Source organism: Sapajus apella, unplaced genomic scaffold (genome assembly GCF_009761245.1).
Source record: "Sapajus apella isolate SASKATOON/1434 unplaced genomic scaffold, GSC_monkey_1.0 scaffold37, whole genome shotgun sequence".
Lineage (NCBI taxonomy): Eukaryota > Metazoa > Chordata > Mammalia > Primates > Cebidae > Sapajus > Sapajus apella.
In genome coordinates, this window is record NW_022436977.1 from 3380075 (window position 1) to 3405455 (window position 25381).

At 40.6% G+C, this 25381-nt stretch overlaps 2 protein-coding genes and 1 pseudogene across 8 annotated transcripts in view; 1 reads left to right on the top strand and 2 right to left on the bottom strand.

The window, feature by feature from the left end:
* Positions 1-488: 488 nt before the first annotated feature.
* Positions 489-3440, bottom strand: C2CD4A (C2 calcium dependent domain containing 4A). Its single transcript, XM_032297268.1, has 2 exons — positions 2199-3440; positions 489-1703 (listed from the first exon to the last, which is right to left on the bottom strand). The coding sequence occupies exon 2, from the start codon at positions 1672-1674 to the stop codon at positions 565-567; it is 1110 nt and encodes a 369-aa protein (XP_032153159.1). The 5' UTR covers positions 1675-1703; positions 2199-3440; the 3' UTR covers positions 489-564.
* A 4697-nt stretch (positions 3441-8137) lies between these two features.
* Positions 8138-10415, bottom strand: LOC116564589 (annotated as a pseudogene).
* VPS13C (vacuolar protein sorting 13 homolog C) overlaps positions 10399-25381 on the top strand; it is a 197652-nt gene continuing 182669 nt past the window's right edge. For 3 of the 7 annotated variants that reach the window (XM_032297273.1, XM_032297275.1, XM_032297276.1), the window contains exons 1-3: positions 10424-10590; positions 22414-22457; positions 25247-25289. In XM_032297273.1, the coding sequence (XP_032153164.1) occupies positions 10491-10590; positions 22414-22457; positions 25247-25289 (187 nt within the window). In that variant the 5' untranslated portion in view covers positions 10424-10490. Of the gene's footprint in view, positions 10591-22413; positions 22458-23392; positions 23456-25246; positions 25290-25381 lie in introns of those variants that run through there. The other 4 variants (XM_032297272.1, XM_032297269.1, XM_032297270.1 and 1 more) reach the window with 4 other exon arrangements.

Genomic DNA, 25381 nt, shown 5'->3' on the forward strand with positions numbered 1-25381 from the left:
CCAACTCCTGGGCTCAAGCGATCTGCTTGCCTCAGCCTCCCAAAGTGCCAGGATTACAGGCATGAACCGCTGCGCCTAGCTTATTATAATTATTATTTAAGCTTAGAAAATGGTTTCATTTTCTCCAATGCTTTTCCAGTAAGACATAGCTAGGAGTATCAGACTGGCGTTCTAACTAATAATTCACTGTTGATCTTGAACAAGTCACTTCACCTTTATTGGCCTCATTTTCTTATCTGGGGTCTTAAACAAAATGCTTCAAAAGTAAATGCTCCAAGGTGGTTCGATGCATGTTGTGGAATGCACCAATTTTAAAATAAGATGATTGGAGCAAATAGATCGCGAAGACACTTTCACACCATTCCACTGCACACCATTCCATTTGCTGAAAAGAACTCTGGAGGTATCTATGGAAAATATCATATCTTTTGCGGGGATACTTTTAATCTAGAGTCATCTCTACCAGTGTTGAAATGAAACAGGCCTGATGAGAACAACAAATACACGTTTATTTTATTCAAGGCAGCTGTCAGTGTCGGGAGCGCCCGGGGGAAGGCCGGGCCCTCAGAGCAGCAGGAGGGCGCCCAGAGGCAGCTCGCCCTGGCCCAGCAGGCGGCCCCGCTCCCGGCCGCGGCCCTCGTCCCGAGCCTTCACACGAACCGTCAGGCGGCGCACCTCGTCCTCCGAGAGGCCGTCGAAGCAGAAGTCCTGGTCCAAGGCGGCCTTGCGGCTGCGCCCCACGACGGCGCTGCACTGCCGGTGCGCGGTGCCCGGCGGCCGTAGCACGAGGCTGAGGCGGCAGCGGACCGCACGGGGCACGGGGGCGCCTCCGGCCAGGCCCTCAGCGCGGAGCAGCCGGAGGCGGAGGCGCCCGGTTCCCGGACAGTACTCGGCGGCCAGGCGCAGCGCGTCGCCGGCGCGGCCCAGAGCCACGGTGCCCTCGGCCTCCAGGCGCTCGGGAAGCGGGGCGCGGGCCGACGGGGGGCTGGCGGAAGGGGCCCGGGCCGGGGACTGGGAGCCTGCGCGGCGCTCCTCGTCCTCATTCCCGCTGGAGACGGAGCGGGCGCGGGCCCGGCGGCGACTCCTTCCCGCCCGCAGCGCGCGGCTCAGCAGCCTGTTGGGGGCGCGCAGGAGGCGGCAGCCGCGGGGCTGTGGGGCGAGAGCGTCCTGGGGCGGGCGGGGACCACCGGGGGCCGCCGGGGTGGCCGGGAGCGGAGCTCGCGGGCCGCGCATTGTCCCCAGGGGGGCGTCCGGGCTGCCGCCGCCGCCGTAGGTGTGAGCCCGGGGCCAGGGCGCCGGCGGGCCCCCGAGCAGGAGCGACTCCTTGCGGCGCGTGTGCGGGCTCTCCAGCAGCGCGCAGAAGCCGTAGGCGGTGCGCACACGCGGCAGATGCGGGAGCGACAGCGCGGCCTGCGAGCGCGGGTCCCAGTCCGTGTGGCCCGCGCCTTCGTCTCTCCCTGCTTCTTCACTCCAAGAATTCCGGAGAGCTGCCAAGGCCAGGCGGGGCTCGAGCCGCGGCGGGATGCAGAACTCGGGGATGCGGTCCGGGGTGAGCACGTTTGCGCACCCGGCGGTGGTGAGAGACCTGGCTCCGCGGGCCCGACCCGGGAGAAGCCAGTCCCCGCCCCGCCGAAGGCGCTCAGGGCCCAAGCGGAGTCGCTCCAGGCACCACATCTGGCCACCCTCTGCTGGAGCCTGTCTGCCTGCAAAGCACAAAGGTTCAAGGATTGTCAGAGCGAGCCCCGCAGGGTGCAGAAATTCCAGTCCCTTTTTTTCTATTAATACTTTCGGGGTGTTTCTTCCTGCCTTTCCCGAAACAAGGCAAACTGCTCTGCATGCCGCTATTGCAGACTATTTTTCAGTGATCGAAAAAGAGTTGTTTTTCTCTTGTCCTGTCTCAACTCTACTGTAATACACACTTCAGAGCTTGTTTTATTCTCTATCCGCCCTCGCTGGCCTAAGGCAGAGGTTCACAAAATGCTGGATTGTAACTTCAGTCGCTCTGTTCTCTGTGCCAACGATTGCCTTTCTATGCGCTATCGTTTTTGACTCTCTGGAGTATAGCAGTCTAGTCCTCAGCTAGAATTAGAGTAATTATTAGTCCTTCCAGGAATACTGTGGCTTGTTCTCCCCTTGCAGAGGCAAAGAGCTAAATCCCCCGGGGAATTTAGCAAGCTGACAGGTCTCTTCTAAAGTACCTGGAGTCCTGCTCAGATGGGTCTCTGCGCCTTTCTGCCTGGTACACCGACGAAGAGAGGAGACGTGCTTAGCCGCTGAGAAATTCAAAGCGCGCGCGGTGGGGTTCAGCACAAGTGCTCAAGGACAGCCGGCCTGAGCTTTTATGCCTGCTGCTGGGAGCGCTTGGCAGTGGGCCGAACAGAGGGGCGCTGCCTGGTAACCTGACGCCAGGCCCTCCTCTCTCCCTCCGCCACGTGGCTGGATTTGCTGAGCAAGGTCTGGAGACCCAGTTCTTTCTCTCTCCGGCTTCAGGTGGAGGTGTTTTCCTCGGAAACCCTGAGCAGGTTTCTGTTTCCTCACATGCAAAATGGTGTTAAGTCTCTACTATACCGCAGAGTCACTGTGAGGATTGACGGGTGTAATGAATGTGAACGTGTATTAGTACTCTACATCCACCATTAAAATGAGGACAAGTCCGGTTTGTCTTATTTTTGCCTAATAACCCTTCCCGAAATCCAGCTGCCAGTTGCCCAGCTTTCAAAGTTCTTTACTTGCTTTCCGGTTTTCGGTTCTGATTTTAGATGTTCTTCTCTGGTTATAAACCACTCGGGTTCAGGGGGAACGTTTCATATCTTGATCACGGTGGAGTTACAGAGGTGTATCCATCTGTAAAAAAAAAAATCAACTAGTGAACACTTAAGATTAGAGCACTTTATTGTGTGTATGTTATACATCAATTGAAAAAACGCAACCTACTTCTTAAGCCATGTGTGCTGATTTTTTTAATTGCAAAATGTACACTATCATGTATCTGGGCAGTTGGAATCGCCCTTTCGAGGCGCCCTGACCACATCTGACGTTTCTAGGCTGTGCCCACCAGAGAGATCCTTTTCCTTCCTTTTGAAAACTAACCTGTGTTCATTTTGTAAGATAGTTGCTTCCACTTAGCTCCGGCTGAAAGAGATCTGAGGCATTTTGTTCAGCATTTGGGTGTATGATATTTCTGCCTAATATCCTGCCTTGCAAATTATTCACTTATCTAAATAATGTTTAATGAATTAAATTGAATTCATGCAAAAGTGTTTTCAGGATAGGGCATGTGCATTTTGTTTCCAGGACACACAGGCACTGTGCTAGATGATTTATGGATCGTCTGTAGAACTGTCACAGAAACCCTGCCTATTCAGATTATCCTTATTTTATAGATGAAAACTAAGACTCAGAAATCAAGTACCTTATCCAACGTCACATAATGATGGGAAATAGAGCAAATAATACCTCCTAATGGGTATAAATGAGCTGTTTTTGGAATTAATATAATAATGTAAAATATTTTACACCATGCCTATAACATGGTAAGTGCTAAATACATAGAAGTGATTATTAATAAAGAGAGAAGGAAATTTGTAAAGGATAGTGGTTAAGAAAACTGGATCTGAAATCAGATCTACTGTTAATGCCAGAATGGTGGCTGTGTGACCTTGAGCAAGTTACTTAACCTTTCTAAGCCACAGTATCAAATTTAAAATTCTTAATAGTGTCAACCTATAGGGTTATCATGAGTATAAAGATAATGCATATGAAGAGGTTAGCATAGCACCTGATATGCACAATGTCACATATAATATTATTATTACAGAAGAGAGTAAATGCTCATTAGTTCATTCATTCAAAGCAATATGTACTGCGTGAGTGTTTTCTGGGTTCCAGCCACCATGCTAGGCAAGTGGATACAAGTTGGCTGTACAAGATCATATCAGCTATGTAAATCCATAAATGATGGAATTAAATGATAAGAGTAAAATATTTGAATTCCATCTAGGTGAGGCAGACATGAGAAGAGGCTACTGAACATTACTTAGGTTTTCTGGTTTTTTTTTTAGACTGGGTCTCACTCTGTTGCCCAGGCTGAAGTACAGTGGTACAATCTTGGCTCTTGGTTCACTGCAACCTCTGCTTCCCAGGCTTAAGCAATCGTCCAACCTCAGCCTCCCAAGTAGCTGAGATGACAGTAATGAGCCACCATGCTAATTTTTTTTTTTTTTAGAGACGGAGTTTCAACATGTTGAGCAGGCTGGTCTCGAACAAAGTGACCCGCCTACTTCAGCCTCCCAAAGTGCCAGGATTATAGGTGTGAGCCACCGCACTTGGCCTGGACATTACTTATATGTTTAGTCTAAGGGGCGGGATTGGTGGGTCTCTGGATTTACTGTGCCCTTGACTAGCTATGTCTTATTATTATTATTAATTTTTGAGATGGGGCTCACTCTGATACGCAGGCTGGAGTGCAGTGGCACAGTCATGGACACTTCAACCTCAACTTCTCAGGCTCAGGCAGCTCTCCCATGTCACCGACCTGAGTAGCTGGGACTACAGGCATGTACCACCACCCGGCTAATTTTTGTGTTTTTTATAGACATGGGTTTTTGCCATGTTGCCCAGACTTGTCTTGAGCTCCTGGGCTCAAGAGATCTCCCAGCCTTGGCCTCCCAAAGTGCTGGAATTACAGGTATGAGCCATGAAGCCCAGCCTACTTATTTGTCTTGATATCACCTCTACTCTTTGCCAAAGTTCTTGGGCCAGGGCTAAATCTATGGTAAAAGTTTTACCAAATTACATAGTTGAGGGTCATGTGCATGTGTTCTGACTCACCTTTTCTCAGGAAACAAGATGTTGGTGGCCCTGTGAGAGCCCTTGCTTGGTTAAAGTGATGAGGAGCACAGATCAGAGTTTACAGCCTGGGAAGTTGGCTGAAAAGTTGTTAAGCAAGTTAATGAACCTGTTTGAGTTCAAGTTATAAAATAATTCCGACCACTTAAGATTGTTGTGGGGGGCCGGGCGCGGTGGCTCAAGACTGTAATCCCAGCACTTTGGGAGGCCGAGGCGGGTGGATCACGAGGTCAAGAGATCGAGACCATCCTGGTCAACATGGTGAAACCCCGTCTCTACTAAAACTACAAAAAAAAAAAAAAAATTAGCTGGGCATGGTGGCGCGTGCCTGTAGTCCCAGCTACTCAGGAGGCTGAGGCAGGAGAATTGCCTGAACCCAGGAGGCGGAGGTTGCAGTGAGCCGAGATCGCGCCATTGCGCTCCAGCCTGGGTAACAAGAGCGAAACTCTGTCCCAAAAAAAAAAAAAAAGATTGTTGTGGGGGTTAAAAATCTATGCATGAAAACACTTGGTTGGCAGTTAAGCGCTGGCTAGCAGTTAGCTGTTATTATTACTATTATTATTATTATGACTGCTTGGCCAGGGATTAGCTGATTCACATATGGATTCCTTTAAAAACATTTTTCTCCTCAGGCAAGCAAAGCAGATTTACTTTGTTTTTATTAATGATTCACTTTCTTTAGTAACACTTTAATAGCATTTCCTGTACATGATTTCTTAAAAATAGCAGAGATTTGCCCTTGCCTGGCTGGTCCCTGTGACCCCATTAAGCCTTATGTTTTACTTAACTCGGAAGCACGAGCCAGCCACCCAGTACTTGGAAGGATGGTATAACCAGTGCCTAGAACATACAGATCTACTCAGAGGAAGCTCATAGCTGTAGCGGTGGGAACATCCAGTATTGGAGCTGGAAAACAATTCTGTCAAGTAAGCATAAATAGACCACACACCATCAAGACAAGAGGTGCTCTCAGAGTAAAAGGAAATTAAACATTTTAAAGCACTCTCACAAAAATACAGGAGGTTGAGTGTCAAGGAAAGCAAGAAGAGAGTTTACAGCCAATAAAATACTAGTGTTCTGACTTAGGCATCTTGTTCAACACAGCTAGAGTATGGAGTACTGGGGAGGAATACAGAGCAGAGAGTCAGGACACTTGGGTTTGCGTTTTCACTCTGACAGTCACTAACTTGTGGGACTTTGGGCAAACCTTAAATTCTCCCTGGCACTCAGTGTCTCCATCTGTCAACTGAGGGCGTTGGATTAACCAGATGATCCTCCCTCTGGCTTTAACATTCTGCAGTCCACTCCCTTGCTTTCTCCTAGTTAACCTCCCTAACTTTTCCTGCAGTCCATGGTATCATGGCTTATACTCTAGCTTTCTCCTCCATTTTCTTTTTCCTCCAAATTCCTTTTGCTTTTCTCCAGAAACTCTAGGGTTGGGGACTAGGATATGGGTGGTGGTTAGTGTGGATTTTGTTTTTTAAACATTTTTGAGTAATTTTTAAGTGTCCCTAATTTATACTTTTGTTTTTAACAGAAATACTATTTTGCTTATCTGTTTTTATTGTTCAGTCCTTCACTGAAGTTTAGGTTTGTAATTGCCTTTGTTGTCATTCTCACTGTTCTTAAGCCAGAATGAAGACAAGAACTATAATGAATGAGAATGCTCATTTTCTTCAGTTAACCTCTGTATCCAAATTATTTTTGATACAATGGCATACATAAGAATGCTAATGGCGTTTCTTGACACTGGTTATAGTTTGTTTTAAATTGGGACTGCACATTTCTGACTTCTTAAATAAATATGGAAGATTTGGGGCATGACTGAATGCACATAATCAATCACTTAAAACATGCTGAAAATGGAAAATAGTAAAATTTAAAGCTTTTTATACTATATGGTAATCTCATTTTTTGAACCAAAAATTTAGAGCCAAATTTTCCACTGAGTTTTTTTTTTCTGCCATGAACCTTTCAAAGTAAGATCTCTGATACTGACTAATAGCCCAGCGGTGATTAAACTGCATAATTACTGGAAGAGAAAAGGATGGCAGTGCTTAGGGAAGCAAAAGAAATTAATATCGGCTGTGTGGTTTTGGGTAAGTCATTTAACATTCCTGAGCTTAATTTTTCTATAAAATAAAGACCATACTACTACCTGCATTAGTTACCTCACAGATCTTTTGTGAGGATTACGCCAAAATGCCTACCTTTGCATAATAATGACAGCTCACAAAATATAACTGAAACATAATAAAATTGATGCATATGAAAGCACCTTTACACATTGTTCTTTCAAAATGGTCACATTATACCATAGAACTGTAAGGAATTACTGTATTAGACAAGGCATTAGTGGTCCTCACTTCTCCCAAAAGATTGTGCCTGTTGTCCCACCTGTCTGACCAAGCTATGTTTGTGCCATCTTTCCTGTTACTCATACGTCCTTGCATTGGTTTCTTAAGTATTTGTGGTACATGCCTTATCTCAACCAGAACATATATTGCTTCTTGACATTCCTTCTGGTGCATAGTCAATATGAATGTAAAAAGGAAGAGGGGGGCTGGGCGCAGTGGCTCAGGCCTGAAATCCCAGCACTTCAGGAGGCCGAGGCAGGCAGATCACCTGAGGTCCATAGTTTGAGACTAGCCTGACCAACATGGAGAAACCCCATCTATACTAAAGAAATAAGCAATTAGCCAGGCATGGTCATGCATGGCTGTAATCCCAGCTACTCGGGAGGCTGAAGCAGGAGAATTGCTTGAACCTGGGAGGTGGAGGTTGCGGTGAGTTGAGATCGTGCCATTGCACTCCAGCCTGGTCAACAAGAACAAAACTCGGTCTCAAAAAAAAAAAAAGGAAGAGGGGATTGTTAGGGTGTATGACTAGAAAGAACCTGGAGAAGGTTTGAATAGAGTGTTCTAAATGCTGGGAAGTTATTGGATGTTTTTAAGCAGGTGAGTAACTTAAGCTCACCTATGCTTTAGGAAATCAAGTCTGGTGTTCATGAGAATAGACTGGAGGAAGGAGTAACTGGAGGCTAGAAAGTGAGTTTCAAGGAGATTGCCTGGCTCAGAAGGAACACATGGAGAATTTAGGAAAGATGGCAAAAGCAGAATAGACCAGTTGAGCTGTTATTTTGTTGTGGACAGTGAAGAAATCCCGAGTACTTACTAGGTATTTTGTCTGTGTGACCAGGTAGGAAAAACACGTGGATAAGGATTTATCTTTTTTTTTTTTTTTTTTAAGAAACATCTTATTAATACAGTATTTATTTGTCTTTTCTCTGTCAAACCCTGAGCCAACCACGTTCCCCAGGGTACCTGGAGAGGTATAGGAAAAGGAACACACAGGGCCGACCACACATGGGTGAAAGAACTATGGGACATGGAGATGGCTTCTTCACATGGCCTAAGAGGATGAGAAAGGCCACCATCAAGCCAAAAAGCCCCATGGCCTCCGAGAAGGCAAAGCCCAGAATGGCTTAGGAGAAGAGCTGCTGCTTCAGAGAAGGGTTCCCGGCATAACCAATGATGAGGTTCCCACAGTCCCAATCCCAGCCTCAGAGCCGGCCACCCCAACGGCGGCAGCCCCAGCCCGGATGAACTTGGCTGCTGTGTCCATGTCCCTTGAAATGGCGCTGGTTTGGAAGCTGCAGCTGGAGACAAGTGAGGTAAGGGGATGTGAGACTGCCAAGCTTCTGGGGCTCTCATCTGTCAGTGTCTCCGGTCATTTCAGCACCACTGCAGACAGCGGACAGCTCAGCAGCTGTGACGTGCTCTTGACCAAGGAGGGAGTGGAGGCCAACTTGGAGCAGGCAGATATTTTCAGGAGGTGAGGGGCTGTGGCAGGACATCTGCTCCCAGTGCAGAGAAGACAGAGAGGGCGGGATTTATCTTATTAAAGAAGAGTGGTATGTGCAGGAGTGGGAGAGGAAAGTGGATCTTGACAGTACTGGTTAGTAGTGACTGGGTCTCTCTTTGTACCTTCAATTTTATATTTAAGGTACAAAGGTATTTAAGGCACAATACCAACTGTAGCCATTTTGATTTTCTTTCTTCTCCAGTGGACCTTGAATTTAAAATTTTTCTTTGTGATCCTGTACAAGCTTCAGTTGTTTAGGAATAATACATGGATAGTTTCTTGGACATCACCTTGTAGCAAAGCACTTATAAATGCCGTGACTACAAATCAGCATTTCTTAGGTTCTATTTATTGTATCTCAACAGCTTTTTGAAATACATTTTAGGAAAAAATTTCCAGTTCTCTGAAGAGGTGAACGTCAACGGGTCATAAAATTTCACCAGAGTTGAAAGACCTTGTGGTATAAAAGCTCTGCTTTTAAGGTTGTGCTGCATCAAAGACAGTTAAACGACATAATGAAATAAAGTGATATATAAATAACAAGTAACCCATACTTAAAAAGTCACTACAACATTTTGTTTTTTATTTCTGTAATAAGATAGGTAACTAATTAATGGCTTGTGAATTAAGAGTGAATCTTAGAGAAAGGGAAGAAGAATGAGTTTCCCACAAAACACATATATTCAGTTCCTATTCTATGATATCTGCCCTTTCATGTGGCTCTGTTCCCCTTCTCCCACTTTTGTTTGTTTTTTGAGACAGAGTCTCACTCTGTTGCTCAGGCTGGAGTGCAGTGGTGTGATTTCAGCTCACTGCAACGTTTGCCTCCTGGGGTCAAGCAAATCCCTGCCTCAGCCTCTGAGTAGCTGGGATTACGAGTGCCTGCCACGACGCCCGGCTTTTTTTTTTTTTTTGTATTTTTTAGTAGAGAGGGGCTTTCATCTTCTTAGCAAGGCTGATCTTGAACTCCTGACCTCGTGATCCACTCACCTCAGCCTCCCCAAGTGCTGGGATTACAGGCTTGAGCCACCACGCCGGCCCCTCCTCCCACTTTTAAATTATTTGTCATGCTCCACTGGTCCCAGCTATGGTCCCAGCTATTCAGGAGGCTGAGGCAGGAGGATCCCTTGAGTCCACGATGCCAAGTGTGCAGTGAGCTATGCTCCCGCCACGGCATTCCACCCTGGGCAACAGAGCAAGACCCTGTCTGGGAAAAACAAAACAGAACAAAAAAACCTATGTGTTTTCAAGAATGAGAGGGCGGAGTCGAACTCTAGCAGGACAAGAACGCAGTGGGTCCTTTTCCCCACCTGATCCACAGGTACAGGGGTGGCTGCCTAGGTGACGCTCTGCGCGTACTCCTGGCCAGGCGGCTCCGGACACCGCGCTGCGGCCGGAGGTCAACAGCAGGTGGCGGCGGGAAAGCAGAGCGGCCACAAAGATGTCCCTGTGCTCGGAAACTCTTGCCCTCACTTGTTCTTCTCGAAGGTTCTTTTTTTTCTCGTGCACGGCTGCCGAGGTAGGCCCAAGCAAACTTCCCCTTCGCGCCTCTGCTGGACCCCAGAAAGCCGGGGCTGCAGCGCCCAAGAGGCCCGGGATCACCGCCCGGCCCTCGCGGCTGCCAGCCGGGCGACTACGCGCCTGCGCACAGGCGGGGTCACGCGCGCGGCGCGGGGGCTGGCGGGCGCCGGAGGGGCTGTCATTCGCGGCGCTGGTCGCCGCCCTCAGCAGTGCCGGGCGGTTCCGGTTCCTCCCTCTCCCGCTGCCTCAGCCCCACCATGGTGCTGGAGTCGGTGGTCGCGGACTTGCTGAACCGCTTCCTGGGCGACTATGTGGAGAACCTGAACAAGTCCCAGCTGAAGCTGGGCATCTGGGGCGGTAAGCGAGGGGGGCGCGGCCGGCGGGCTGCGGACGTTGAGGGCCCTCCCGAGGGGTTGCTCCGCCCCGGATCTTGCCCGGGCCCTGCTCCCTCCGCCGCCCGAGACTCCCCCTCCTGGTGCGGCAGGTGCTGGACACGGGAGCCTCTGCGGACCGCGGATTCTCGGGGTCCCAGTGCCGACCCCGGCTGGGGAGATGCGGCGGGATTCCGCCTGCGCTGCCGAAATTGCCACCTTTCGCGTCCCCGAGGCCAAGCCCTGGCCCTGTTCTCCCCGCCCTGCCGGTCTCTGGTCCTCTCGCTGCACTCGGCGTGGCCCCTTTGGCCCCACGCGTAAAAACAGAGCCCTGTTTCGGTACCGCTTGGAGTGAGCATGGTTGTCTGGTCATACACGCTCGAAGTGGCACTAAGGAAAAAGAAGTCGGAAATTGTATTTCGCAGTTATCTTCACTATCATTTTACAGGGTGCAAGAACTGGGTTCCTTCTCTTTAGGATTGCCGGGTTTGGAGAGGAATAGGCAGGGGAAGATCTTTAAGAAAGGCGTGTGCGCAGGGATTCTTAACCCTTAATGCTTTCAGCTCTTGATAAGATGATTTCTTCTTTTAACATTTAGTTTTCCGTCAATACGAAGAGGGTTTTGCATTTTGTTTTGGAGCAATAGGGAGAAATTCAAGCCTTTATCAGCATCGTCATTAATTAGGTGTCTGCTTGGTTGCATGCCCAGGAATTTATGCCAGCGTTTTTATCCTGGAGATTAAGTGTATAGAAGTATTCAATGAATAGTATGCTTAAACATGCACTGTTCAACAGCTTAATCGTTTTCATGAATTACGTGTCAAGTTTTGAGGACTTTGGGACTTTCTCACTATAAGGGAATTTTGTCAGCTTTGGAGGAAAATTCAAAAAACGACTCAAATGTATGGATCTGCTTTTAATTCAAGCAGCAAATAGCTATAGACTTCCCCTGTCCATTAGGGTAACCACTAGCCACTGTAGCTGTTGAGCACTTGAGATGAGGTTAGTGCTAATTGAGACGCCCTGTTAGTATGAATTAAAACATCGTTTTGAATAAGTATTACTCCTAATGAAGTAGAAAAAACATAATACCTCAATTTTTATGTTGCTTATGTCTTGAAATAATATTTGAATATATTGGGTTAAATTAAATATAATATTAAAATGTATTTCCCCTGTTTTTAGTTTTCCTTTTTCTTTTTAAACCTGGCTTCTAAAGTTTATAATTACATAATGTGGAACATATATTTATATGTTGTTTATAGAACGGGGGTGCTACCCTGATTTGTGGAAGAGCCTGTTTTTTTTTTTTTTTTTTTTCCTTGTCTTTGAGACGGGGTCTGGTCCTGTTGCCAAGGCTGGAGTGCAGTGGCAACTCCTGGGCTCAAATGATCCTCCCGCCCCAGCCTCCCAAAGTGGTGGGATTACAGGTGTGAGCTGTAGTGCCTGGCGGAGAGCCTGTTTTTCATCAGTGGCTGATGATTTGATTGGCTCACTGTGGTGTGCCCAATAGTCCCTTGGTATCTATAGGGGATTGGTTTCAGTACACCTGCCCATACCAAAATCGAAGGTTGCTCAAGTCCCTTAAGTAGCCTAGTGTTTTTACGTACCCTATGCACATCTTCTGTATACCTTGTCATCTCTGGATTACTTATAATAAATACCCAATTCAAGTAAATGCTATGTAAATAGTTCTATTGTCTTTAAACAAAGTAATTGCGTTATTTTTATTGCTGAATTGGTATTTTTAATTTTTTTTCCCTGAATAGTTTGATCTGCAGTTGATCTGCAGTCAGTTCAATCCGTGGATATGGAGGGCCTACTGTGCATACTTTGTTTACATCCCCCCAACACACTAAATATAATGTAAAAGAAAGGGAAATAAAGACACACTTAAGGATTTAAATGTCCAGCACCTTCTGCAGAAATCAAGTGTTTCTTAAGAATCCTGGCAATATTATCTCCAGTGATTTCTTATAGTTTGTAAACATTTGCAATTTGAAAATGCACTGGAGTGGCAAATCTGAAATCTGAATAGGCCTAATGAATGGTGTGTTATGTTGGACAAGACACTTACCTTATTGGGCCTTAATTTCTTCATCTTAATTTAAACTTTTATAGAAAAAATATTTTTAAATTCTGAAAAATTTAAGTCATACTGGATCATGTAATATTACTGCCCATATTTTGATGTTACAATATTATGCCATATTTACTTCAGACCTTTTCTTTTTAAAAAGATAAAATGTATGGATACATAGTAAAAGCTTCCCTTGCCATCAAATGTTACTGTCTTTGTTTCTTTAAAATTAGAGGTTGGACTAGGTGACATCTAAGATGATGCCAGTATTCTGTTCTTCCAATAATGGTTTTACCATGACATCGAGGAGCACTGCTTGAAGATTTTGAACTTTTTCACAACTGACATTAAAAATGCCGTAATTTTATGTTATTTTTCCTTTTTTGTTTTTTTGAGGAAATCTAGAAAAGGAGACTTCTTTCATCTCATTTTTAAAGTTTTAGAATAAGGTATTCTGCCAGTGGCCAACATTAACTTTATAATAGGCCTGAGCAAATAAACCCTTTTGTTTTGTGTATTGTGTCCAGCGAACCTCCAATCAGGGATTCTCCTAGCTTTATCAGCTCTCAACTCTGCCTCTGTAAAGTTGTGCTGCCTTTTATTTTTGTGGTTGCTATAAAAAAGGCTAGAAGTCACGAGCTTTTAGAGTTACTGCACAATCTGTTGTTAACCCTAATTCCTCATTAATATTGGAAGGCAAGATATCTGAGTCGATTTTTCCTGTTCTTTCAGAATATTGCTAAATAAATTTGTCTTGAACTTTTTTAGAGTAAACAAATGGGAATATTTAATAAAATAGCTGATATGGCATCCACAATGTTGACAAGTTTTTTAAAAAATTGAAAATTCTGTATAATCTTGTTTGAAAACTATTTGCTTTAGCAGGTAAAGTTTACAGTTCACAGAGGTTTTTTTTTTTTTTTTTTTTCTTGTTGAATTTCCAAGTCTTGAGAAAGGGAAGAATTCATCCTGTAAATATTTCACACACCTGATCTTAGTATTCTTTGAAATCAATTGATACACTACTTTAATACATCTTAACTGGAGCATCTAACTAGCCTAAAGCAGTGGTTTTCAATGGGAGGTGACTTTGTGCCCCAGGGGATACCTGACAGTGTCTGAGACATTTTTGGTTGTCACACTGAGGGAAGAGATATGCTACTGGCACGTAGTGGATAGACCCCTGGAGTACTGTTAAACATTCTGCAATGCAGGGGACAGCTTCCTGCAATGAAGAACTGTCCAGCTCAAACTGTTAGTTGAGAAATCCTAGTCTAAGGGGGAAGACTGAGATTGTCTTCTGCATGTGCAGTAGACCTACTGGGTGCTGAACAAAGTGTAAGGAGTTAAAAAGGACACAGAGGAAGTAGATTACTCTTATGAAATCTATAATTTGAGAGAGAAATTGATACCTTAAGTGACTGAAAGGTATCATGTCAATAAAAATGCATAATCTTTGCTTGGGTGATCTTTGGAAGTAGTTTTAAGAATCAAAATATTATGTTAACATGATTTGGAAAAGATCATACTATGCATATATTCATATATGTAGACATTCATAATGAAATTTACAATTAAAAAAGGTTGAGAAGGTTGGGGAAAATAACTGGAATGCCCAGAATCAGGAAGTATGCTTTTAGAATTTGCCTTTAAATTTGAGAAGCAAAGCAAACAAACATCCTACCATTGTTTTTCTGTTCTTTAAATATTTAATGCCAGGCAATTCCTGTGTGTTTTTAAAAGTAATCTAAGCAGAATTTCCTTTTAAAAATCCTTGTCATTGTAGATAATTGAGACCTTGATTATTTATTAGCTGTGGGACCCTGGGCAAAACATTTCAATTCTCAGTCTCCTAAACTGTAAAGTGCATATATAATATTCAGAGATAGATTGTGTCAAAATCCTTTGTCATTGTTGATAATATTGATAGTAATAATGATTAACCAAACCTAGCTGGGTGATGGAAAACAGTCTTTGTTTTATTTTCGTATGGATGTTTCTTCTAACTTCAGACTTAGGTATGATTATTATTATTTTACTTCAAGTTCTGTGATACATGTGCAGAACATGCAGGTTTGTTACATAGGTATACTGTACATGTGCCATGGTGGTTTGCTGCACCTATCAAACTGTCATCAAGGTTTTAAGCCCTGCATTCATTAGGTGTTTGTCCTAATGCTCTCCCTCCCCTTGCTCCCCACCCCCTAACAGGCCCCAGTGTGTGATGTTCCCTCCCTGTGTCCATGTGTTCTCATTGTTCACCTCCCACTTATGAGTGAGAACATGTGGTGTTTGGTTTTCTTAGAGGTGTCCGTATTCTGTTGAGTGATAATCTTGTGTAGCGCTATCCTTACATATCTGAACATTTCTTATTTTCCAAACAAATTTCTTTAAAAAAAAAAACTCTATTTGCCTTTGAATTTATGCTTATACTTTTACAGTATTACCTGCCAGCTAGTTTGTAAGTCAGGCTTTTACAGGTTCAGAAAAGTGCCTGTTGGGTATGTACTGCCTACTTAAGTAGGAAGGTTTATCTAGATTTTTTTTCCCCACAAACATACCAGGAGATAAATTGCACAGCCCTTAGCTATTGAGATGTGTCCAGGATATAATTGTTTAAAGAGTAACGTGTATTTGAAAAGGTATGTTGAAATGCCACATCTTTTGCAATTTGATTTGAGTAGTAGTGTTGCAATGTAGAACCTTTGTCAATTTGATTTTTCAAAGTGATTTACTGTGGAGAGTCAGCAGGAAAATCTTCCATAACTCTGAACTCTGTTGTTCTTGATATTTGGACAGATGGAATCAACATAGATGCTGTGATGTGTTGGATACAAGGGTGACTCTGGTGACCAGGAATAGAAGCCAAGTGCAATGCCCTCAGAGTTGGTGGCTCTGCAAGCCAGGCCGAACCTGTGCTGTTTACTCTTCTGTCCTTTATCCCACCCCTGACACTTCCCCTTGAGCTGCCAGATACTGTTGGAGCAGAGCAGCATAAGAAAGGACAATGACCACTGGACTGGGAATGAGCAAACCTCTTTAATGTTACTCCATCTCTGATACTGTCTAGCTGTGTAGCTTTTGGCATGTCTCTGACAAGTGACCATTGGTTTCTTATCTGTAAGTGAAAGGTTAAACAAGGTCATCTCTTCTGTCTTTAAACTTCTATGATTTAGCAAGGCAGAAACATTGTGAGATCCTTATTGGATGACTGGTACGGCCACTTCCTCTGCAATCATAGTGAGAAAAGGTATTTAAATAATGTATCTTTATCTTTCCTTTTTGCTCTTCACCCAATATTGGTGAGTGAAGAGCCACAGTCAGTGACAGTGACAAGATAAATGAAGTTCCAGGCTCATGCTAATATTTGTGGGTTCAAGTCTAATATACTGTAATACATTGTCTTAACAGGTTCCTGTAAGGCAGCTTGAAAATGAAAGAAAAAGCAGGACTTTTTGCTTTCTTTGGCTTTGACACATAAAAGATGGCAGTATCTAGATATTTCTAAACCTGTAGAGGGATTTTCTTTAGTTTTTTCCTCTCAGCCAACAGTTGGTGTAGTGGAGGCTGCATTTCTCATTAGCTTGTTGTTTAGCGTTCAAAATAACAAAGGAAAACTCAATGGTGTAATATGTATTTAGGCTTAGTTACTATCAGTTAAAGCACTGCTTAAAATTTAAATGTAAGCACTTTTTTACATATTTAAGTAGCATTATTAATTAAAAATTTACTCCTTTTCTAGAACTAGAACTGAGAATTGGTACTTTGGTAACCACTCTGCTTGGAAGCGCTACCACACTACTCAATATTAGGAGATCCCTGAAGTGAACTGTAAGAGAGAAAGTTTAGCAGTAGCTGCATCTTTCCACCCTTATTCACTATGACTTCCTGTTTCAATAGGGAAATGGAAAGAGTAAGAGTCAGAGTTGTTTCCTTTCTCTTTTCTGCCTTCCTCTCTGTAGACAAAGTGAACTCACTGAAAGGAGTCTAGATTGGTTAATTTTGGTTGACTAGCTAGATTCATTTGAAACGAATAGCTGTAATATTTTCTTTGGTACTCTTTACTAAAACGTAAGTCATTGAAATAATTTGATTCGTGCTTTAAAAAACTGGTGAGTCATCTACTTTAGCTCACTTTCCTGGAAAATGAATGTATCAGATCATTTGGATATACTTTCAAATAAATAATGAATGTTTATATTATAGATACATAAACAAAATCTTAAAAAATAGGTACAGAGTATTCTTTAGTTCACTGTTTTACGATATGCAAAGCTAATTTCATGGATTATGGCATGGCATTTTTGTTTGTTGGTTTTTGTGTTTAGTCACAGTCGTGGATTAATTTCTATGTTTTATATTATATTCTACGTCTCCTGACTCTCTCTGACTCTGGAGAGTCAGGAGACGTAGATTCTATTCTTAGTACTGCCACGAAATAATTGTATAACCTTGGATAAACTACCAGATCTCTTTAGACTTTAATTTTTTCATTCATAAAGTGAGAAGGGATTAGATTTGAGTATCTTTATCTTCCCAGATAGTTCTAAATTGTAATTTGTGAATTTCTGTCTTTGGAAAAAAAAGAGATTTTTAAAAAGTACCAAAATGACCATTTTGTAATACCACCTCCTGCATCTGTTTTCCCCTGTGGCGCTATCTTTTCTTCTGGGTATGCTCTGAACATAACTCCTTGACTGTATCCTACCTTTCTGCCTGTGCCCTTGTTATACAACGTTTAGTTATCCTTTTTGTTTTGGATTTTTTCACATATTTTTGAAAATACAGACACCGAAAGTGGAAGTAAAACCACACTGGCCTGTCAGTGCTGAGTCTGATTTTTTGTATGGCATTTTTCTTATCCAGCGAGGTAGAACTGTCTTTTGAATGAACATTCTATACCCTTTATGCTCTGCTATTTGGGAGAACAGTGTAATTCTGAACACAGCGTTGAGTGTTATAAGATTTGAGCCTTGGCACTACCACTCATTACTAGATTGCCGTAGGATTCTTGGGCTAGTCATTTAACCTCTCGAAGCCTCATCTTCTATTGTTTAATACATACAACCTGTTTCCTCACCTAGGAGGCCATGAGGATCGAGTAATGTTATATATCTGAAAGTGTTTTCTAAAATATAAAGATTTATGTTCTTATTGCCGTTGTTTCTACCCCAGTACAGTATATATTCTAAAGTCAATATTTATTGAGTACCTATTCTGAGGAGAATCAGTAAGAAGTTTATAATCGGGCTGGGGGTTTATATAAAGTTAAGTGCTAAGTACCATAAGAAAGGTATAGCCTAAATTTCTGCAAAAGTTTAGAGATTATTTCTGGCTGGAGGTGTTTAACAATAGCACTATATATCTTATATTTATTTTGTAGGCCATTATATATTTGAAAAGCCATTCTTGGACTTAGGCAGGCTTTTCCCTATTAGGCCAGTACCATTTGGTTTTTATTTATAAATACAGTAGCTTGGTTGTTTTCTGTAATTTACCAACTATTTCTACTTTTTTTTTTTTTGAGATAGCTCCAACTCTTGATGTCATTTGCTAATTCCATTTTCATCTTCTTGTTCATTGACGAGGATTACTAAATTTTGATACAGGATTTACACTTTTAGTGTTTTTTTTGTTGTTGTTTTTATTTTTGAGACTGGATTTTGCTCTGGCTCTGTTGCCAAGGCTGGAGTGTAGTGGCACAATCCTGGCTCACTGCAATCTCTGCTTCCTGCCTCGAGCCTTCTCCTGCCTCAGCCTCCTGAGTATCTGGGATTATAGGTACCGGCCATTATGGCTGGCTAATTTTTTTTGTAGAGGCAGAGTTTTGCCATGTTGGCAAGGCTGGTCTCGAACTCCTGGGATCAAGTGATCCAAGTGACTTGGTCTCCCAAAGTGTTGGGATTACAGGTGTGAGCCACTGCACCTGGCCCTTTTAGTGTATTTCTTAAAATATCTTTCAAGATTGGCTTGGAAATTGACTTTCTAGCAATGTACGTACATCCAAAATATTTGTAGTTTATTGATGAGAATCATGTGGGGTCTCTTCTGAAGCACAGACTACTTACTATGCAGGTTGTCTACCCTCCACCCATGGGCCTGTCCCACATAAGGGAGATCACTTCACAGAATTTCCTTGTCTGTCACCTTAGTCTGTTTAGACTTGGTAAGATTAGAGCCACTTGATTGTAGGATTGGCTTTAGAGCTTTCCTTGCTGGGAGAGTTAAGTTTATTCATCTCCAGTTATTTGTCACCATTTTTTTTTTTTTTTTTTTTTTTTAGAGATTGGACACAAATATTTATCCTTCCTTCAGTTTTTTGGGAAACTTTCTAGGGCTTCTGTGTGTTCTTAGCCCTGGTGATCTGGCTATAGCAGTAAAGTTATTTACATGTATATAGAATTATTATGTTGCCTTAAGGTAGAAAAGGAAAATGAAATCTTTTTCATCGGTGTTCAGTTAAATATAAAATGGTTGATTTTTAGGGGAGTGATGGTTTAATCTGATCTTATAAATTACTTATCTTTCAACAGGATTTCTAGAATCCATAGGATATGAAATGATGCTGCTGCATATTTATCAGTCAGCATGCAGTTTAGTGGAGAGTACTTGTTAGTCCACTGCCTTACCAAGATAAATACTCATCTACTAGTTGAACGACCGAATGCACTTTTACCTCTTTACACTGGTGCCAGTGTTAATCTGAATTATGCTGCTTATTCCTTCCCTATTCTTTGTATTAGAACTAGAGGCTCCTCCTTCTGTGCAAATAACTTATAGACTGTATTATTCTTATTTCACTGTTATAGTTACTGTTTGTTAGATGACATTCACATTTTCAAAGAGGAAGTATGCATTTGTTAGACTGGGTAGCAGAAATAAATATTTCTTTGTTATTCTTACATGTTTGGGGGTAAGGCAGTACTACATATAGAAAAAATTTATATAAAAATATTTAAATCATATTGACATGTGAATTTACTTTTGTTTTATTTCCCCATTTTCCTTCTTATAATTTCCATAATAATTTCACTTAAAATTAGTATCTAATTATTATAAAACTAGAAAATCCTGAAAAGCATTAATAAAAAAGCCATCTTTAATTCTAGCACCCCGTAATAAGTACAATCTTTTTTTGTCTGCCAGTCTGTCTAAATATACTTACCTAACTCTGTTAGCCATATTGGTAGTTTTCAGCATTTCACATCTTAACTACCACCTGCTATCTACTACTTGATCAAAGAACCAAAGTGTCAAGGCAGCAGAAACAGCCCACGTTTTACAAGTATGTTTATATTTTTACACACATTATGTTAGTGCCTTAACAATTGTTATAAAGACTTCGCCTCTAACAAAGATGTTTTCTGATTACTCTTGGTGACACTTGACCTACCAATTGAGAATGACTAGGTAGAACAATCGAAATTTATGAGCAGAGTTTAAAGTCTGCATATGGGCCTTGGATCTATTTACACTAGTTTGGATGGTTTCAGATAGGCACTAGCATCTGTACAGATTACCCTGTGGGCTTCAATAGACTTCCCAATTATAATTTTGTGTAATTCATCATGACAGATTTGAATCCAGGAATATTTGTCTTTATGTAATATTAGTGCATATATAATGCATAAGGACTTTTATTCCTCCTCACTTGCTAAACATGTTAGTCTTCCATGACTACTTTATTGTTCCTACGTCTGGGCAGGATGGTATCCTGTATATTCTGCCTCCAAAATAACTCTTTACTGTGACTCTACCTCTTTTATCCTGAAGTTACTTCTTTATTTTAGGTTTTAATTTATTGTCAGTGTATTATAGAAGTTTCCTGACTGCCTATATTCTTTCATTTCCCTCCTACTATATGCTATAATATTTTCTTACCATTTGTGAGGTTTCTTTCCTCCTTTTCTTCCTTCATTGTAGTTTTCGACAATTTATTTTAGAAAATTTGAGAACTGTATGTACACAGAAAATGAACTTTATTATGTAGAAATAACCACTGTGAGCATTATGGCATCTTATGTTTTTTTTTTCTGTGTATGTGTGGAATGCACACTTGTGCATATATAGATACTTTTAAAATTAGATCAATCTGGGCATTCTTTTACCTGTAAAAAAACCCTCAATATTCTTTGAACATTTTCCCATGTCTACTTTTTTTTGTTTATAATATTGATGTATTGTGAGTTATGCCTTCTTGCTGGACATTTAGATCTTTAGGTTCTTTCCTTCCTTTCCTCCCTCCCTCTCTCCTTCTGTACTTCCTTCTTTCCCTCCCAATATTTTAATATCCTTGTAGCTTAATTGTTTGGGCAGATCAATAGTTATTCTTTAGGATAGTTGAGTAATAACATAATCTCTGTTATGTATATTTTCTCTCTTTGTTTTGGTGGGTCTGGAATTTTTTGTCCTAAAAGCTCTTCATGAGTCTGGCCCCTGCCTGCCTTTCTGACCTGATTTCTTATCCTTTTCTCACACCCTTCACTTACACCAAACCATTTGTGCTTTCAAAAATGTGCCTTACTCACACATATCTATTTGCCCTCTTTTCTTATCTACCCAGTAAATACTATTTAAGCCTTCCAGCCTAAACCTATGTGTGTTCTTGATATCCCTAGTCAATGAGGTGGCTCCTCCTTTTCATCTTGTATATGCTTCTATTGGAATATTTATAAAATTTTAGGAAATTATTAGTTTGATACAGAAGTACTTGCAGTTTTCGCCATTAAAAGTAATGGCAAAAACCACAGGTAGTTTTGCACAGTCCCCTCTACTAAGCTGTGAGTACCTTATTGCAGGAACATTGTTCTAGTAATCTTTCTCTTTCCAGCACCTAACATATAATGGGTGCTTAATAAATGTTTAATTTTGAGATCTGAGGAAAAGCAGATCTCTAAAATGGCATAAAAAATTAAATATACTTTTAAATTTACCCCAAAATACCCTAAGAAAAAGTTACTTGATTGAAAAATATTAATGGGGAACATAGCTACTATAGTGTAAAAAAAATAAATGTGTCATAAATGATTAGGAAAATATATAAGTCATTTATGCCTGCATTTAATGTTGAAACTGTAGTTTTGTTAGCCTTAGCATAATTTAAGTGAAATGAAAACTTTTTCCTTAAGTTTTTATGTGAGCATGAATATTTAACTGTGGTGTACCAACAAATACAGGGATAGTGTTTAAAATTTGTGTCATGTAATAGTGTTTTTATAACAGCATATGAATATAATAAAAGTTGGACTGAGAAGCACATCTAGTAGTCATTGGGAAGGTAGAATGTTTGGAGACATGAAAAGACACCATGTTTCTGAAGAAAATGTTAACTGATACCATAATTAAAGAACCGTGGATGATTGATCTGACCTTGTAATCATCTCTTTTTATCTTCGGATTTTGGCTCAATCATTCAAAATGATGGCTACTTTCTTTGGTCTTAAAGTTCTGTCCAAAAATCTCCAGCTTCTTTCCCATTGTTTTTTTAAATGTTAGCTAGTTAAATATTTTATAATTTCTTTTACACTGGGCTAACTTACAGTGTGCTGCAGTTAATAACTCTTGACCATATGTAGCAACTATTTTGTGCTGGTAGCCAATTAAGTCAGTTTCGTTTATCATTGTATTCTTAGCACTTAGCACAGTTTCTTAGTGCTTGGTAGTATATTATGGTAGGTTATACTAATTGGTGTGTTATTGTAATATTTTTCCTCTTTTTCTTTTTTAAAGGTAATGTGGCTTTAGATAATCTACAGATAAAAGAAAATGCCCTGGTAAGTTTTTTTTTTTTTTTTTTTTTAAAAACTGCGCTAACATCTCACTTAATTTGATAAGTTCTTAGAAACCTTTGCTTATTAGGCATCTGATACCTGGTACCAGGTAAAATAATGGAATCACTCAAGAAGGATTACTTGTTTAACCATTTGCTGTTGGAAAACCTGAGATTAAAGATTTAGAAATTTTTTCCCCTAATAATCAAAATAGTATCTCTTGGAAAATGGAGTGTTTTTTCTTAATCTAATTTAACTGTACAGTTTTGTGGTTGACTTTTTCCTTACAGAAATTTTTTTTTTTTCAGAAGTATCTTTACATATTTTTGAGATAAATGAGAGTTTAATTTAAAATAATATATCTAATAAATAATTATATTTTGGAAATATATTGACAATCTTGCATTATTATAGTAATATTAAGAGGTAAAATAGGATTTTCTGGACTCTAGCTCCAGAAAGTAATTTGTGTTATTTGAGTTGAAAACAAACAAAACAATGCCCCCACCATTAGGTTTCTATTTAGCTTACTGGGCTAAATGTGAGATTATGAAGTCACTTAATGAGTTTATTGTTTAGTTAATTTTTTCAGCTTTCTAACTTCTTAATTTTTTTTTTTTTTTTTTTTTTGAGACAGAGTCTCACTTTGTCGCTCAGGCTGGAGTGGAGTGGTGCAATCTTGGCTCACTGCAACCTGCGCCTCCTGGGTTCAAACAGTTCTCCTGCCTCAGCCTCTCTAGTAGCTGGGATTACAGGTGCCTTGCCTGGCTAATTTTTGCTTATTGACAGCAAAGATTTTTAGTAGACATGGAGTTTTGCCCTGTTGGCCAGGCTGGTCTCCAGCTCCAAACCTCAGGTGATCTGCCTGCCTCGGCCTCCCAAAGTGTTGGGATTACAGGTGTTGAGCCTCTGCGCCTGTCCTAACTTCTTTTTTTTTTTTTTGTCCTTTTGGCATGAGTTTAATCAACTTTAAAGTGGAGTTAAGTATAAAACAAAATCAGGTAAATTGATTATTTTAGTTAATTATTACCTATATTTTGGTGGCCAGATTTTTATAGTATTAGAGTATTAAACAATAAGATGAGAAGTAGAGCCTGGCATATGGTAGGTACTCAAAATATTGAAATATTTTTCTCTGTTTTATATAGGATGCTACAACTTTTAAATTTTAAACAAAAATTTAGACCTTTTGATTCTGTTGTTAAAGATTGGGTTTTTTTTTCTTCCCTATTTATGACAATATAAATAGAATTGTAGTGACAGGATATATATCAGCATACTTAGGGGTCAAATTATTTGTACTCTGTTTTAGCCTAATTAAAGTTTTGGTTATAATTAAATATAATAAACTATTTTGTAATTTATGTTTTTTATTAATTCAAAATAGCCTCCTTTCCCCAGTTAAATTAGATTGATGAGGTTTTACTTTGATATGAGTTCTTTACATTTATTTTCTGTGAAAATTATTTCAGGAGGATTAAAATGAACAGGAGACCTCCTTTTTGGAAGTATGTAGTTTGTAGTTTGTATCCTGTATAATGCGAATTCTCTTGAATTTATTTTTCTTGTCCTCCAGAGGACAGAGCTGCCCTTATTGGCAGCAGAGGTTTTTTTTTTGGGTGTCTGAAAAAGACTTTTTATCCAAAGCTATTGTAATATAGTATTTTGTTCAATTCTTGTTTACCTAGAATGCAGATGTAATCAGATGATCAGGTAAATTGATTATTTTGGATATTACCTATATTTTTTTGCTGGTCAAATTTTTATTGTATTAGTATATATTAAGTTACACCTAACAGAATGGCTGTACTAACTGGTTTAATTTTTAATAATTCTAAAGACTCAGGTAATTATTATGAGTGTCACTTATTGTTTAGCATTCTGTGAATAAAAACAGTTATTTGAACTTACTAGTTGTTTGGAATATAGGAAAGTGAGGGTTTATTATTATTTGTTGGTACCTGTCTGTAACTTATCTAAAGGAAATGCTAATTCGGTAAATAATATTTTGGGAATCTAGCTTTTCTTTTAAGATTTTAAAATTTATTCATTTACTAAATATATTTGAGTGAAAATTGTTGTTCTGTATTGTTTTCAACTAATTTATGCAAAAAGACTCTTCTTTTTCCTTGTTCTAGTATTTTAGATAAACATTGTCCATCTGTCTACATGCATTTGATTTGATGTTAATTTCCATTAGATTTGGTTTACTTAAAGCAAGTAACCAGTTTATCTGGTTATTTAACTATAAACTTTATGTTTTTCCTATTTATCATTTTGTTTTTTTTTGTGAATTCTTTAAAGTCAGAGTTTTAAGTTGTAAAACTCATTTTTTTTGAGATGGAGTTTTGTCTTGTCACTTAGGCTGGAGCGCAATGGCGTGATCTCAGCTTACTGTAACCTCCCCCTGCCTGGCTCAAGCAGTTCTCCTGCCTTATCCTCCCAAGAAGCTAGGAGTACAGGCTCCTGCCACCACAATGGCTAATTTTTTTTTTAAATTTTAAGTAGAGATGGGTTTTCCGTTTGTTGGCTAGGCTGGTCTCAAACTCCTGACCTTAGATGATCCACCTGCCTTGGCCTCCCATCGTGCTGGGATTACAGGTGTGAGCCACCGTGCCTGGCCAATAAAACTTTCTTTAGTTATAAAATATGTCCTTTATGAGTTATTCAAATATAGAAAATTTGTTTTTTGTTTTTCTTTAGAGATGTATATTTAAATGATCATACAAAAGTGATTTTTGGGGTGGCTTAATAATTTAAGATGTCCTTTACATTTTCTTTTTCTTCTAAAGAGTGAATTGGATGTTCCTTTTAAAGTCAAGGCTGGCCAAATTGGTAAGTACTTTAGTCTTCATTTGAATTATTCTTAGTCCTTTCAGTTTTCTATTTTGCTTGTGTTATCTAACCTTAACAAATCTTTGACTAAA